The sequence below is a fragment of the Gorilla gorilla genome, chromosome X, assembly GCF_029281585.2.
Source record: "Gorilla gorilla gorilla isolate KB3781 chromosome X, NHGRI_mGorGor1-v2.1_pri, whole genome shotgun sequence".
NCBI classification, from domain to species: Eukaryota; Metazoa; Chordata; class Mammalia; order Primates; family Hominidae; genus Gorilla; species Gorilla gorilla.
The window spans coordinates 117,509,963-117,523,888 of record NC_073247.2 but is presented as its reverse complement, the minus strand read 5'-3'; the positions used below and the strand labels follow the sequence as shown (position 1 = coordinate 117,523,888).

The following is a 13,926-nucleotide window of genomic DNA, read 5'->3' as shown; positions in this document are numbered from 1 at the left end:
TAGTTAAGACTGAGCATCTAAAATCTGCTCAATAAATGAAGAGAAACAACAAACATGTTTTAGGTAGGCTTTTAGTATTTTATGCATAGATCAAGGATAAGACCAACCCTGGAATCATGAATAGTATTCACCACTCCTTCAAAAATGTACCTTTAGTTAACTAGAAATTAAGGACGGCCCTAGGTAAAACTATGCTGTTTATAATGTGTACATTCACATACAGGTGTGATGAGATTTGAAACCTATTTAAATTAAAGCAAAGTGATTGATCTGTATTTCTTCTTCCAGTAGGATGAGCTGAGAGTAGAAGAAAGGAAAATACTTTTTTGAAGCTCAACTTTGGGAAAACCAAGGACATGTGGGGTCCTTCAAGACATTAAAAATTGTGTGAGAAGTTGCCAAAATACATCTCATCATTTTCCCTAGGACTGCCTGGGAGTCCAATTATTTCCTCTGTATTTTAGGGACAAACAACATATTCACAGCTCCATATTGCTTTTTAAAAAGAGTGGGTCATTATTAGGTTAGTTTTGGTCTTTAAGACAGACTCACCTTATTTTAAGAATAAAAATTTTCATGCTTATATCACCTTCCCTCTTTATTAGAGCATTTCAGTCATGCAAGGAGGGGATGTTAAGGTAAAGGAATGAAACAGAAGACCAGAAAGTGGTAAAAAGCAGCAGTGAAGAAACCAAAACTAAAACAAACCAGCAAAGACCATATTCAGCTCACAGCCTTTCAGGAACTGAAGGTAAATAAAATTATTTGCATTTTAGTAAGCTTTTCTGAAAACCTTAAGATAAATTGAATATGTTTTTCAGGTCAAGAATTAGAAAAGATTTGGTAAACTGTTTTATAGTATTGCCTGAGGAAGAAAAGGTTAGGTATTGATAGGGCAATTTGTAAAGTGAGATTTATAATTGAAAATGACTCTCTGTTGGGACAAAGCAATTGTCTTGAAATTCGTGGAGTCTTTTTTGACAATCAGATGCAATGCGTAACCCTGTCGGCAATCTATAATACTATTATTTCTTATTTAATAGGACTGGTTCAATTTTTCTGACTTTTTAAATTAGCTATGTAGAATACATACCTCACTAGCAAATTCTTTGAAACAAAATTCTCAAGACTCTTGTAAGATTGATTAGAAGGAAGTTCTGTAGTGGTACAGGACTGAGGTGGCCTTCCTAGAATCATTATCCCCAAAGGACATTGTGCGGGTACTCTCTGATCCTCCTTTGCAGCAGTTCCCATTAAGCTTTAACAGAAGGACAGAAAGTAAGAAGTCTTCCCCTTATGATTCCTACTAGGTTTCCTCGAAATAATTATTTGACTTCTCTGAATAAACATGGTAGAGCTTGGCAGAGAGCAGATTGTTGGAATGATTTTAAAATTGTAGAAATAAATAACCAAACTTGTACAATTACATCTTATGTTACTGCACACATAAAATTATTTTACCATCTCTATAAATTATATCTTCTGGAGTTAGTGAAAGGGTTGTGATGCAGTTGTGTGGGATAGATTAGCAGTTGTGAATGGTTACCACATTTGGGTTCAGATTTCCTTGTGGCTTAGTCTCTTAGCAACATCAGAGGCATGGGAGAACTGTGCCAATCTCTGCTTAAAGAGAGATAAAGGGGAATCTGTATGCCCAAAGTGGGGTCTAAGTGCTTTGGCAATGGGCTGAAAATCAGGAGAGGCTCGGGACCACAGTGGTGAAACTGACCCAGAGAGCAAACAAATGAGAACTCCAAAATGTTAGACAGGATTTGATCTAAAATGCTATTCAAGCAGCAGGGGAAATGCTGAGTACAGACGTTATACTTACTGAAGTCCAAGTGACATTATCTCATCAAGCTCTCAGTAAATATCTAAGCTTTTTTTACTAGGTATTGTTTTAAGTCCTCTATTCCTCTGTGGCAAACTAAGAAATAAAAAGTTGTAACACACATTTCTAGGATCAAGCTGCTGCACAGGAAATTGAGAACCTAGGCAGAGGGGCTAGTTCTCCTGCCAGACCCAGTGCCTCTGGGGAAGCTTCTCCACAAGTCGACTGCCTGAGAGCTATTTATTTACATCCTCACTGCTTGGTTATATTACACAATGCAATTTTGAAATGTGTGCACAACACAAGAGCTATGATTCAATTTTTAAATGGGCCCAAAGCAATGCCCTTGCTATGGTCTAAATGTTTGTGGTCTCCCAAAAATCATATGCTGTCACCTAATATCCATCGTGATAGTATTAAGAGGTGGGGCCTTTGAGAAGTGATTAAATCATGAAGGCTCTCCACTCATGAATGGGATTAGTGCCCTTATAAAAGAAGCATGAATGAGTTCCCTTGCCCTTGTTGCCATGTGAGGACACACAGAAGGTTCCATCCACGAGGAACAGGCCCTCACCAGACACTTAATCTGCCAGCACATTGATCTTGGACTTCCCAGCCTTGAGAACTGTGGGCTATAAATTTTTGTTGTTTTTAAATTACCCATTTAAGGTATCTTGTTATAGAATCCCAAATGGACTAAGACAAAAATTGGTGCTGACAGTGGGGTGCTCTGGTTAAAAAAAATACCAAAAAATGTGGAATGGAACTTTGGAACTTTGTAATGAACAGAGGCTGGAATAATTTGGAGGAGCAGGCTAGAAAAAGCCTATATCAACATGAACTAACTGTAAGGAGCAATTCTGGTGAGGGTTCAATAGAAGAGGAGAACTGTAGAGGAAGCTTCAATCTTCTCAGCGATTACTTAAGTGGTCATGATCAGAATATTGATAGAAATATGGACAGTAAAGGCCATTTTTATGTGGGCTCAGACTTACATGAGAAACACGTTATTGAAAACTGAAGTGAAGGCCATCCTCGTTATAAAGTGGCAAAGAACTTGGCTGAATTTTCTTCATGTCCTAGTGCTTTGTGGAAGGTAGAACGTGTGAATGGTGCAATAGGATATTTAGTGAAAGAAATTGCTAAGCAAAGTACTGAGGGTGTGGCATGGCTTCTCTTGATTGCCTATGGGAAAATGAGAGAAGAAAATGAATTAAAGATGAAATTTATAATCAAAAGGGAAGCAGAATTTAAAGATTTGGGACATTCTCAGCCCAGCCATGTTGCAAAGAATGAAAGAGTGTGTTAAATAGGGAACACCAAGAGTGTGGCCAAGAAAACATTTGATAAGATTAGTATAGATATAAGGAAGCCAGAGGGTATTCATCAGGACGATAGAAGAAGGAATTCTAGAGATTTTCAGGGCTACCCCAGCCATCACAGGCCCTTTCCAGACACTGGATCTACAGGCATCTTGATCTTGACTTCCCAGCCTCCAGAACTTTGACTAATACATTTCTATTGTTTATAAATTACCCCAGTCTAAGGTATTTTTTAACAATGTCCTGTACAGACAGAGACAGCACTGAATAAGGGCCATGCATCCAGAAATAAATTTTGTTTCTAGAAATGCCTTTGAGAGGAATCCCCTAATTAAAAATTCTCAGTATTCTGCCGTCAGAACTCTTCCTTATGGAGAAAATATACGGGTTATGAAAAAATGTGAATCTTCTCTTGGTTCACCTAAATAGTATGATTAGCAATTTTTTTCTATTAAAATGCTGGATTTGTTCCAATTTGCTGTGCTGTATAAAATCTTGCATGCTTTGTTTCAAGGACTTTGGAGGCTAGAAGACATGGTTAATTAGTTCCTGTATTAGCATAAATGGCTATAGACTGAAAGAATTATAGAAACCACACAAGCTTCCAAATAGATCATGGATCACACAAGACATATGAAGTGGAATGATGACATTTTAGTCAATGATATATTGCATATACAAAGGTAGCCCCATAAGATTATAACACTGTATTTTACTGTACCTTTCCTTTGTTTAGATATATTTACATACACAAATATTACCATTGTGTTACAGTTGCCTACAGTATTCAGTACAATAATATACTGTACAGGTTTGTAGCCTAGGAGCAATAGGCTATACCATATAGATTAGGTGTGTAGTAGGCTATAATCTAGGTTTGTATATGTACACTCGATGATGTTTGCACAATAATGAAATCACCTAATAATGTATTACATAGAACGTATCCCCATCATTAGGCAACTCATGACTATATTACAAAATGAGTGACTGTATCTTAGCCAGGCATGGTGGTATGTGCCTGTGGTCCCAGGCTGGGAATTTCTGCCTTTTTGTTGGCACTTCTATGAAGGTGACTTTAGTTAGCTAGTAGGGTCTTGTGAAATTTTCAAAATAAATTTCCTGGAACTTTCCATCACTGCTAATATAGTTATTTTACTGGGGGATTTGGTGGAGAAACAGGATGAAACAAAATCAGTTAAACAATGTCATTTTGCAAGTCCTGAAAGGTTGTCTTCCTATAGCATTTCCTAGCTGGTTGACTCATTTGGCCCCTAATATGGTGGCTTGTTCAGGATTTATCCAATTCATGTATATATGTTTTGTCTCCCACCAACTCTAATCATTTGCTGCTGGAGAGAGTAGCAGTGCCTCACTTTTCTTTTGTAAAATTATAACCAGTTTGGAATACAGTTAGGCAGATTCTTAAAAAGTTAAATAATCCTGCAGAACAAAAAGGACAGTATGCAAAAACTAAAGAAAGGTGTGTAAAGAAATGTCTTTAGTTAATAACAATGTATTAATTTTGATTTTTTTTTTGAGATAGAGTTTCACTCTTGTCACCCGGGCTATAGTGCAACAGCATGATCTCAGCTTACTGCAACCCCTGCCTCCCGGGTTCAAGCAATTCTCCTGTCTTAGCCTCCCGAGTAGCTGGGATTACAGGTGCCTGCCACCATGCCCAGCTAATTTTTGTATTTTTAGTAGAGACGGGGTTTCACCATGTTGGCCAGGCTGGCCTTGAACTCCTGACCTCAGGTGATCCACCCACCTCGGCCTCCCAAAGTGCTAGGATTACAGTCATGAGCCACCGCTCCTGGCCCATTCCTTTTTTATTGCCAAGTATATTCCATTATATGACTATACAACAATTTGCTCATCTATTCACCTGTTGATGGACATTGGATTGTTTCCAATTTGGACTATTATGAAGAAAGCTGTTATGACCATTCATATACATGTCTTTGTATGCACATATATTTCCTTTTCTCTTGCCTGAATACCTAGACATGAGCAGTATTCTTATGGTACAAAAGTACCATAAGAACCTAAGATGTCGATAACTGGGGAAATGGGGTATGGGGTATATAGGAACTCTATATACTATCCTCATGATTTTCCTATAAATCAAAAATTATTCTAAAAAAGTTTGTTTAAAAATGATTTAAATTTTATTTAAAGAATAAACTAAAAATTAAATTTATGTCTACTATATAATTCAAGCACACCATGTCTAGCTATTCAGGCAAGAGAAAAGAAAATATATGTGCATACAAAGATATGTATATGAATGTTCCTAGCAGATTTCTTCATAATAGTCCTAATTGGAAACAACCCAAATGTCGTCCATCAACAGGTGAATAGAAGAGTAATTTTTGTATAATCACATAATGGAATACTATTTGGCAATAAAAATGGTATGAACTATTGACACATATAACAAGATGGGATAAATCTCAAAATAATTGTGCTACATGAAATAATCCAGAGCAAAACAAGCGCCTATTGTATGATTCTGCTTATATAAAATTCTAGACAAGGCAGACTGATTTATAGTGATAGAAGATCCCTGTTGTTGGAGAAGGGCAGGAGGGAGGGATTTCAAAGGGGCACCAGGAAACATGGGGGTGATTAATATGTTATCTTCATTGTGGTGATGGTTTCACAGGTGTACACATATATCAATCCGCCCTTACAAATTGCATACTTTAAATTGTGTGATTTATTATATGTCAATTATACTCCGATAAAGCTGTTTATTTTAAAAGTTACATGCAGTCACACATACAAAAAGGGAGATTATTACCTTAGGCTCATATAATTAGTACCTTTGATCACAAAACATATCTCTGAGCTTTTTGGTGATGGAACTTCTGCTACTAACTATATACTAGTGTACCTATCACATATCCATTTTGGGACCAGTTTCTTGTTCTGTAGAATGAAAAGTGACTCTTAAGGTCTTTTATACACAGATACGTTGACAGTAATCCTAAATATGTATCTTCTATAACAATTTAAAATGAATTCAGTTGTATTGATTTCAAATAAATATTAAATTAAAATTGCCTAATAAAGTGTTACTAATTACAAACTTCAAAGTACAAATGGCAATTAATACTTTAGAATCATTTGTAATATATCCATTATTTATTTCTGAAAATCTGTTCTGTGTCAGGCAATTAATTTCAAGGCTTTTTTTTTTTAAGAAAAACAGCTTTATTGAGATAAAATGTATATGCCACATAATCTATCCCTTAAAAGTATACAATTCTTTGTTTTCTAGAATATTCACAGACGTGAAACTATCACTATGGTCAATTTTATAATATTTTCATTATCTTATAAAGAAGCCCCAGACTGCTTGATGGGTACAACGTTTCCTTTTAGAGTGATGAAAATGTTCTGGTACTATAAAGTGGTGGTGGTTGTATGAATTCTGAATGTACTGAATGCCATTAAATTGTGAATTTTAAAATGATGAATTTTATGTTATGTTGTGTTCTATCACACACACAAAAACACACCCATACACTTTAGCTATCACATCTATATTCCATTCCTCCCCACTGGTGCTAAGCACCCAGTAATCTACTTTCTGTTTCTATAAAGTTGCTTATTGTGGACATCTTATATAAATTGAATCATATAGTATGTGTTTATTTTTTGTTTCTGGCTTCTTACACTGAGAACATTTTCAAGGTTCATTCAGGTTGTAGTATATGCCAATATTTCGTTTTTTATGGTTAAATAATATTCACTGTATGAATGTACCACATTTTATTTATTCATTCCTTAGTTGATAGACATTTAGGTTGTTTTCATTTTTGTCTATTATGAGCAATGCTGCTATGAACATTCATGGACCAGTTTTTTGTAGATATATGTTTTGATTTACTTCGTTTATATCCCTAGGAGGGCTATTCCTACCAGCAGTGTATGAGGTTTCCCATTTCTTCATATCCTTACCAACATTTGTTATAATCTGACTTTTTTTTATGAGACAAGGTCTTGCTCTGTCACCCAGGCTGGAGTGTAGTAGAACAATCATGACTCACTGCAACCTCAACATCCTGGGCTCAAGTGATGTGCCCACCTCAGCCTCCCAAGTAGCAAGTAGCTGGGACTACAGGCACATAGCATGATGCCTGGCTAAGATTTGTACATATATATGTATTTTTTCTTGGAAGGGAAGCGGGGAGAGACAGGGTTTTATCATATTGCTCAGGCTAGTCTCAAACTCCTGAGCTCAAGCAATCCACCCACCTTGGCCTCCCAAAGTGCTGGGATTATAGGCCTGAATAACTGTGCTCAGCCTATAATCTGACTTTTTAAATTACAGCCATCCTAGTGCATCCTAGTGAGTATAAAGTGGTATCATGTGGTTTTGGTTTGCATTTCCTTGATTACTAAACATGTCAAACACCTTTTCATGTGTATTTTGCCTAGAAATATGCTCCTATAGTAAATATTTTGCATAGACTCTTAAGGGGTTCACAGACCTTCAAAGTTATGAACCCCTAGAAAAGAGTTATTGGGTGGACACATAGAGAGAAATTGTCATGAGAGTAATTATAAATAACATTTAAACATAGTAAATAATACAAAGCGTACTTGTCTCATTTATGCTGCTCTATATTCAATAAGAAAACTGAAGGAATAAACTTTAACATTAGTTGTACTGAAATTTTAGATTAATTTTCACTGCATGATTCTTAATGGGAGTGAAGAGGGAAGAATCCCAATTCCTATCAGAATCAGGAACATACACTACACATCATCATCTCTGAAACCAAAGAGAAACCTCACAAACTGAGTGAGGTGAGAAAGGTTACCTATATTTTTATATCTTTTTTGTACAAATGAGAAAGTACTAAATAGAATTAGAAAACCAATAGAATTGGTATCTATAAACCAGAGAAGTATTTGTGTAACAGGAGAGTGAAAAGAGGTCTAAACATGTACTAAATTGAAGGATCAGTCTTTTCAGGATAAGTATTAGATGTTGGGAGAAATAAACAGTATTCAACAAGAGTTAACAGTTATTTTGGCTGAAGACCAGCTTACCATTGCCACTGCAGTTTTACACTTATGACATATGAAGGTTGTCTGTTCCCAGGTAGAAAATAAACAATTTGCCCAGTGGTCTGAGGAGTCACCTTCAAAGACTGGACCTTTGCTGTGACTGTTGGAGTACCAGTGGTTTTAGCTTTAGAAACTCAAAGGAATTTCCTTAGGCAGCTTTTGGAGGGTCATTATACCCTGGTGACATAATCTTTAAATGGGAGAAAGACCTACTTATGTTAGAAGCTTACACATTGGCATTTCTTAAGGCAGTCATCCTTGGTCTCTCCATAAGATCAGCTTTTAGAGAATGGAATGATTTGGAGTTGCAATTAAAATCCTGAGCAGAATCCCGTAAGACAGCAAAGAAAGATAAGCAATTCAAGCTCTCTACCTTATTTCACCTTCTCTAATGTGACCTGCCAGTTCTTCAATAAACTTTTCTCCTTTCATCCAGTAGATCATTGGCCCAGACTCTCCACTGAATCCGAAGAATGCTTTGCAGGGGATGTTCAGAGGCTTACCTGAGAATGAGAGAAAAAGAAATGAGCAAATGACTCCTGATTATCAGTGGGAGACAGGAAGCGACCATTTAACATCCAAAGGAAAACTCAGAGGTGACCCAATTTTCAACTCTTTTTCTAGTCATCTTATCATTGTACCTGGGAAAAATTTTAAATAGTTATGAGGGCTTCTAGAAAAAAACTTAAATTCAAAGTATAATCAAAAGTGGGAATATAAAGTTACTCAGTTTTCTGTTTGTTTGTTTGTTTTTGAGATGGGGTCTGACTCTGTCACCCAGGCTGGAGTGCAGTGGCACAACCACAGCTCACTGCAGCCTTAACCTCCCTGGCTCAAGTGATCCTCCCACCTCAGCCTCCCAAGTAGCTGGGACCACACAGGGTCTCCCTATGTTCCCAAAGCTGTTTGTTACACAGGTTTTAAAACTGTTTATTTTTGCTGCCTCCTTCTTATGAAATAATATGAAAAAATCAAATGAAAAGACTATCTTTTTTGTTTATTTTTGAGAATATTAAGCACTGCTAACTTGAACTTGCCCTTGAAACTAACATTAATCAAAAGTATAAGTTAATTTTTGGTTGGTGAGAAGACATATCATAATATACTCTCCACTGTTATTAAGATTACACAGAAATTTGTTTATTCTGATTTTTACATGTTTTAAGAAAAATTAGGTAATATAAACTATAATGGTTATTTTTAGGTGTCAAATTGACTGGATTAAGAAATATTAATACCTAGATAGCTGGTAATGCATTATTTCTGGGTATGTCTGTCTGGGGTTTCCAGGAAAGATTGGTATTTGAGTTTGGTGGCTGAGTGGGAAGATCCACTTCAGTGTGAGTGGGAAGCATCCAAGTGGCTGGGGGCCTGGATAGAACAAGAAGTCAGAATGAAGGCACTGTGTAAAATGGGGCCTCCTTGAGGTGGTCTATCAAAAAATGACTGCTCTTTTCTTGGCACTACACATAAGGTACTGACTATTGCTGCAATTTCTCCTGGGAGGAATGTTTTTACTCTCCCATTAAACAGGTTCTTGTTAAATAAACACAAGAGACAGATATTTTTGTAAAGGCCACAGATAACCATCACTGCCCTTTTCTTGACAAACAATTTTTCTCCATTCTGTTTTTCTCTTTAAACAATTTTCAACCTCTTTTAAAGTCTCTTTTAAATTGTCCTATTATCTCTACTTCTTGGTATGCAGTTTTTTTTCCATTGTGTCAAGGGAAGCGACATCATGGTGGTTAATTTTCTTATGAGGTTTATAATTTCATTGCTGTATTTTCATCTACAGCAGGGATTGTTTTCTGTGGTAGTCCCAGATGCTGAGGGTTATAGAGGAATTCCCTTAGAGAAGTTCCAAGGTTGCTTCTACCAAGGCCCTACAAGTTTCACTGGTTTGGAACCAGTTTTTCTGTCAATTTCTTTGCTTGGGGGCTTGTGTCATATATGAGTTATGTGAATTTAGAGTCCACACCCATGCTTGGTACAGGTTTAGAGTTCCAGTTTCTCTTAAATGTTTCCTTGGATTCATAGCTATGGCCCTGGAGTGAATGTGAATTTTCTGTACACTTTCCTGAATCAATAAGCAGAGTTTTCTAGGCCCCATTTCATAGATTTCAGGGTTTATAAATCATTCAGTTTTCTAGATTTTTGCTGGGATCTGCTCTAACTCCATACTTCACATAGATCCTAAACTCAAGCCCATGTACCCTGAATATCCACATTTGGTTTTGATATCTCCAGGAGATCTTCAATTTCAATTTATACTCCTTTCTCTTACTTTGAGCTCCCTATTTATCACTAAGGCCTGAGAATTTCCCTTACTTGCTTTCCAGCTGGGCTAAGCATGTAAATTATTTGCCTTATTTTGACCAGCATTTCTCTGTAGTTAGAACAAGAGGTGATCTTTACCATTTCAATTCATTCTACCTTATTGACTAGGTGCCTGAAATTCTACCGCAAAAATCTATAAATTGTGTATCTTTGTCCTACGTAATCAAGTTAATTTTAATTTCACAAGTCTTACCAAGGAGTTAAACATAGAGTTTATATTAATGTTACTGTTAATGTATCCTTTCTTCCCTGGGCCCACACTTTGATTTGGCCTTTCAACATAAGATAAAAAGAAGAATGGACAGTTGTGATGCCAATGTGAAAACTAATCACCTTCCTGCTGCGCTTTATGTATTTAACTTTGTAGCTTCACCTTTCAAGAGGTTTATTTCTTCCTTAAGATAATCCACAATCAGGGCACAAATCTTTTATCTGTATTTCTGAGAGTGCCCTGAACCACATGCTCCAGTCTAGCAGGCCAGTGTCAGAACACATGGAACACTGGAGCATGCTACTTTCAGTTGTAAGACATATTTTAAGAAGATTGTTGCTAATAATGGTAATAATGAAGTTAATGAATTAGTTATTTAAAATTTACAGGAGAGCTGAAGTCACCATTATATTATGTCACTCTTACACATATGCATTCCAGTATACTTCTTTTTGAATGGGAGTTAAGGGGTAAAGTCGTAACTTGTATATGAGGCATGTTTCATTGTTATGGTTTGAATGTCCCCACCAAAACTCATACTGAAATTCAATTGCCAATGTAACAGTGTTGAGAAGTAAGACCTTTGGAAGATAATTAGGTCATGAGGGCTTTGCCCTTATGAATGGAGTAATGTTATTGTGGAACTGGGTTAGTTTTTCTGAGAGTGGGCTTCTGAGAAAAGGATGAGTTGAGCTGGATTTCCTCTCTCTGTCTCATATGTGTGCCTTCTGCCATGGGATGACCCTCACCTAATGCCAACAGGTGCTGATGCTCTTGGACTTCTCAGCATCTAGAACTGAGAGCCAAATAAATCTCTTTTCCTTACAAATTGCACCATCTGTGGTCTTCTGTTATAGCAGCAGAAAATGGACTAAAACAGAAAAATTGGTACTGAGAGTGGGGTTGTTGCTATAACAAATACCTGAAGATGTGGGAGTGGCTTTGGAACTGGGTAATGAACAGAGGCTGAAGGAATCTGGAGGAAAAGGCTAGAAAAATCTTGTACTGATGTGGACAGACCATAAAGAGAATTCTGGCAAGGGCTCAGGAGAAGAGGAGAGCTGTAGGGAAAGTCTGATCTTTTTAGAGATTACTTAAGGGGTTATGACCAGAATGTTGGTAGGAATATGGACAGTAAAGGCCACTGTGATGAGGTATCAGAAAGAAATGAGAAACAAGGTACTGAAAACTGGAGTAAAGGCTATCCTTTTTATAAAGTGGCAAAGAAGGTGATGAAATTGTGTCTGTGTCCAGGGCTTATGGAATGCAGAGCTTAAAAGTGATAAACTAGGGCATCTGGTACAAGAAATATCAACGCAGCAAGGTGTTCAGGCTACTGTATGGCTACTTTTCATTGTATATAGGGAGATATGAGAGCAAAGAGATGGCTTAAAGATGGAATTAATACTTAAAAAGGGAAGCAGAATAGAAAAAATTTGAAAATTTGCAAGCTGGCAAGGTAAAGAGTGAAAAGGCATCTTTAGAAGAGAATACAAAAAGTGTGGTCAAGCAACCATTTGTTAAAGGAATTAATATGCATAGAAACAAGCCAGGTGCCATCCATCAAGACAAGGGACAAAAGAACCCAAAGGCATTTTGAAGATCTTTGAGACAGCCTCTCCCATCACAAGCTCACAGGCTCTAGCAGGGCAGAATTGTTTGGGGTAACAGGCCTGGGGTATCCTCCATGGGCTCTGATATGGTTTGGCTCTGTGTTTCCACCCAAATCGTATAGCAAATTGTAATTGCCATGTGTCCAGGGATGCACCTGGTGGGGGATGATTGGATCATGGAGGCAGTTTCCCCCATGCTGTTCTCATGACAGTGAGGGAGTTCTCATGAGATCTGATGGTTTTAAAATGTGTCAGAGTGGGCAAGCCCCAAGCCTTGGCAGCTTCCACATGGTGTTGGGCCTGCAGGTGTACAGAACACAAGAATTGAGCTTTGGGACCCTCCGCCTAGATTTCAGAGGATGTATGGAAATGCCTGGATGTCCAGGCAGAAGTCTGCTGTAGGAGTGGAACCCTCATGGAGAACCTCTGCTAGAGCAGTGTGGAAGGGAAATGTGGGGTCAGAGCCCTGACAGAGAGTCCCCAATGGGCCACTACCTAGCGGATCTGTGAGAAGAGGACCACCATCCTCCAGACCCCAGAAATGTAGATCCACTGACATCTTGCATCATGCACCTGAAAAGGCTGCAAGCACTCAACACCAGCCCATGAAGGCAGCCACAGGGGCTGTACCTTGCAAATCCACAGAGGCAGAGCTGCCCAAGGCCATGGGAGCACACCCCTTGTAATAGCATGCTCTGGATGTGAGACATGGAGTCAAAGGAGATTTTTGAGCTTTAAGATTTAATGATGGCCTGGCCAGGTTTCAGACTTGCCTGGGGCCTGTGGCTTCTTTGTTTTGGCCATTTTCTCCCATTTGGAATGGGAACATTTACCCAATGCCTGTACCCCCATTGTATCTTGGAAGTAACTAACTTTATTTTGATTTTACAGACTCATAGGTGGAACGGAGTTGCCTTTCCTTGGATGAGACTTTGGACTTGAACTTTTGAGTTAATGCTGGAATGAGTTAAGACTTTGGGGGACTATTGGGAAGGCATCACCACATGTTGAAAGGGAGGGACCAGGTTGGAGGTGATTGTATCATGGGGGCAGTTTTCCCCATGCTATTCTTATGATAATGAGGGAGTTTTCATGAGATCTGATGGTTTTAAAAGTGGCAGTTTCCACTGTGCACTCTCTATCTCTTGCCACCATGTAAGATGTGCCTTACTTTCCCTTCACCTTCCACCATAATTGTTAGTTTCCTGAGGCCTCCCCAGCCAAGCAGAACTGTGAGTCAATTAAACCTCTTTCCATTATAAATTACCCAGTCTCAGGTAGTGTATAGCAGTGTGGGAATGAACTGATACAGGCTCACTGCTCAGGGCCACCTTAGGACTCTTCTCCCTGAATCCCAGCGTAGCACCCCTCAGCCACCCAGCCATGGCTCAAGAGGGCCCAGATGTAGCTAGACTTGCCAAAATGGAAGGTATAATCTATAAGTCTTGATGGAGTTAAGTCTGCAGGCTTGCAAAATGCAAGAGTTGTGTGTGCATGGATGCTGTTGATAGCCTAGGGCCCTAG

General features: G+C 38.1%; 1 protein-coding gene across 1 annotated transcript in view; it reads right to left on the bottom strand.

The window, feature by feature from the left end:
* The window catches only part of IL1RAPL2 (interleukin 1 receptor accessory protein like 2), a 1,227,386-nt gene that overhangs the window by 43,668 nt on the left and 1,169,792 nt on the right, over positions 1–13,926 (bottom strand). The window contains exon 7 of the mRNA XM_004064643.3: positions 8,612–8,741. Within this exon, the coding sequence (XP_004064691.2) occupies positions 8,612–8,741 (130 nt within the window). The remainder of the gene's footprint in view (positions 1–8,611; positions 8,742–13,926) is intronic.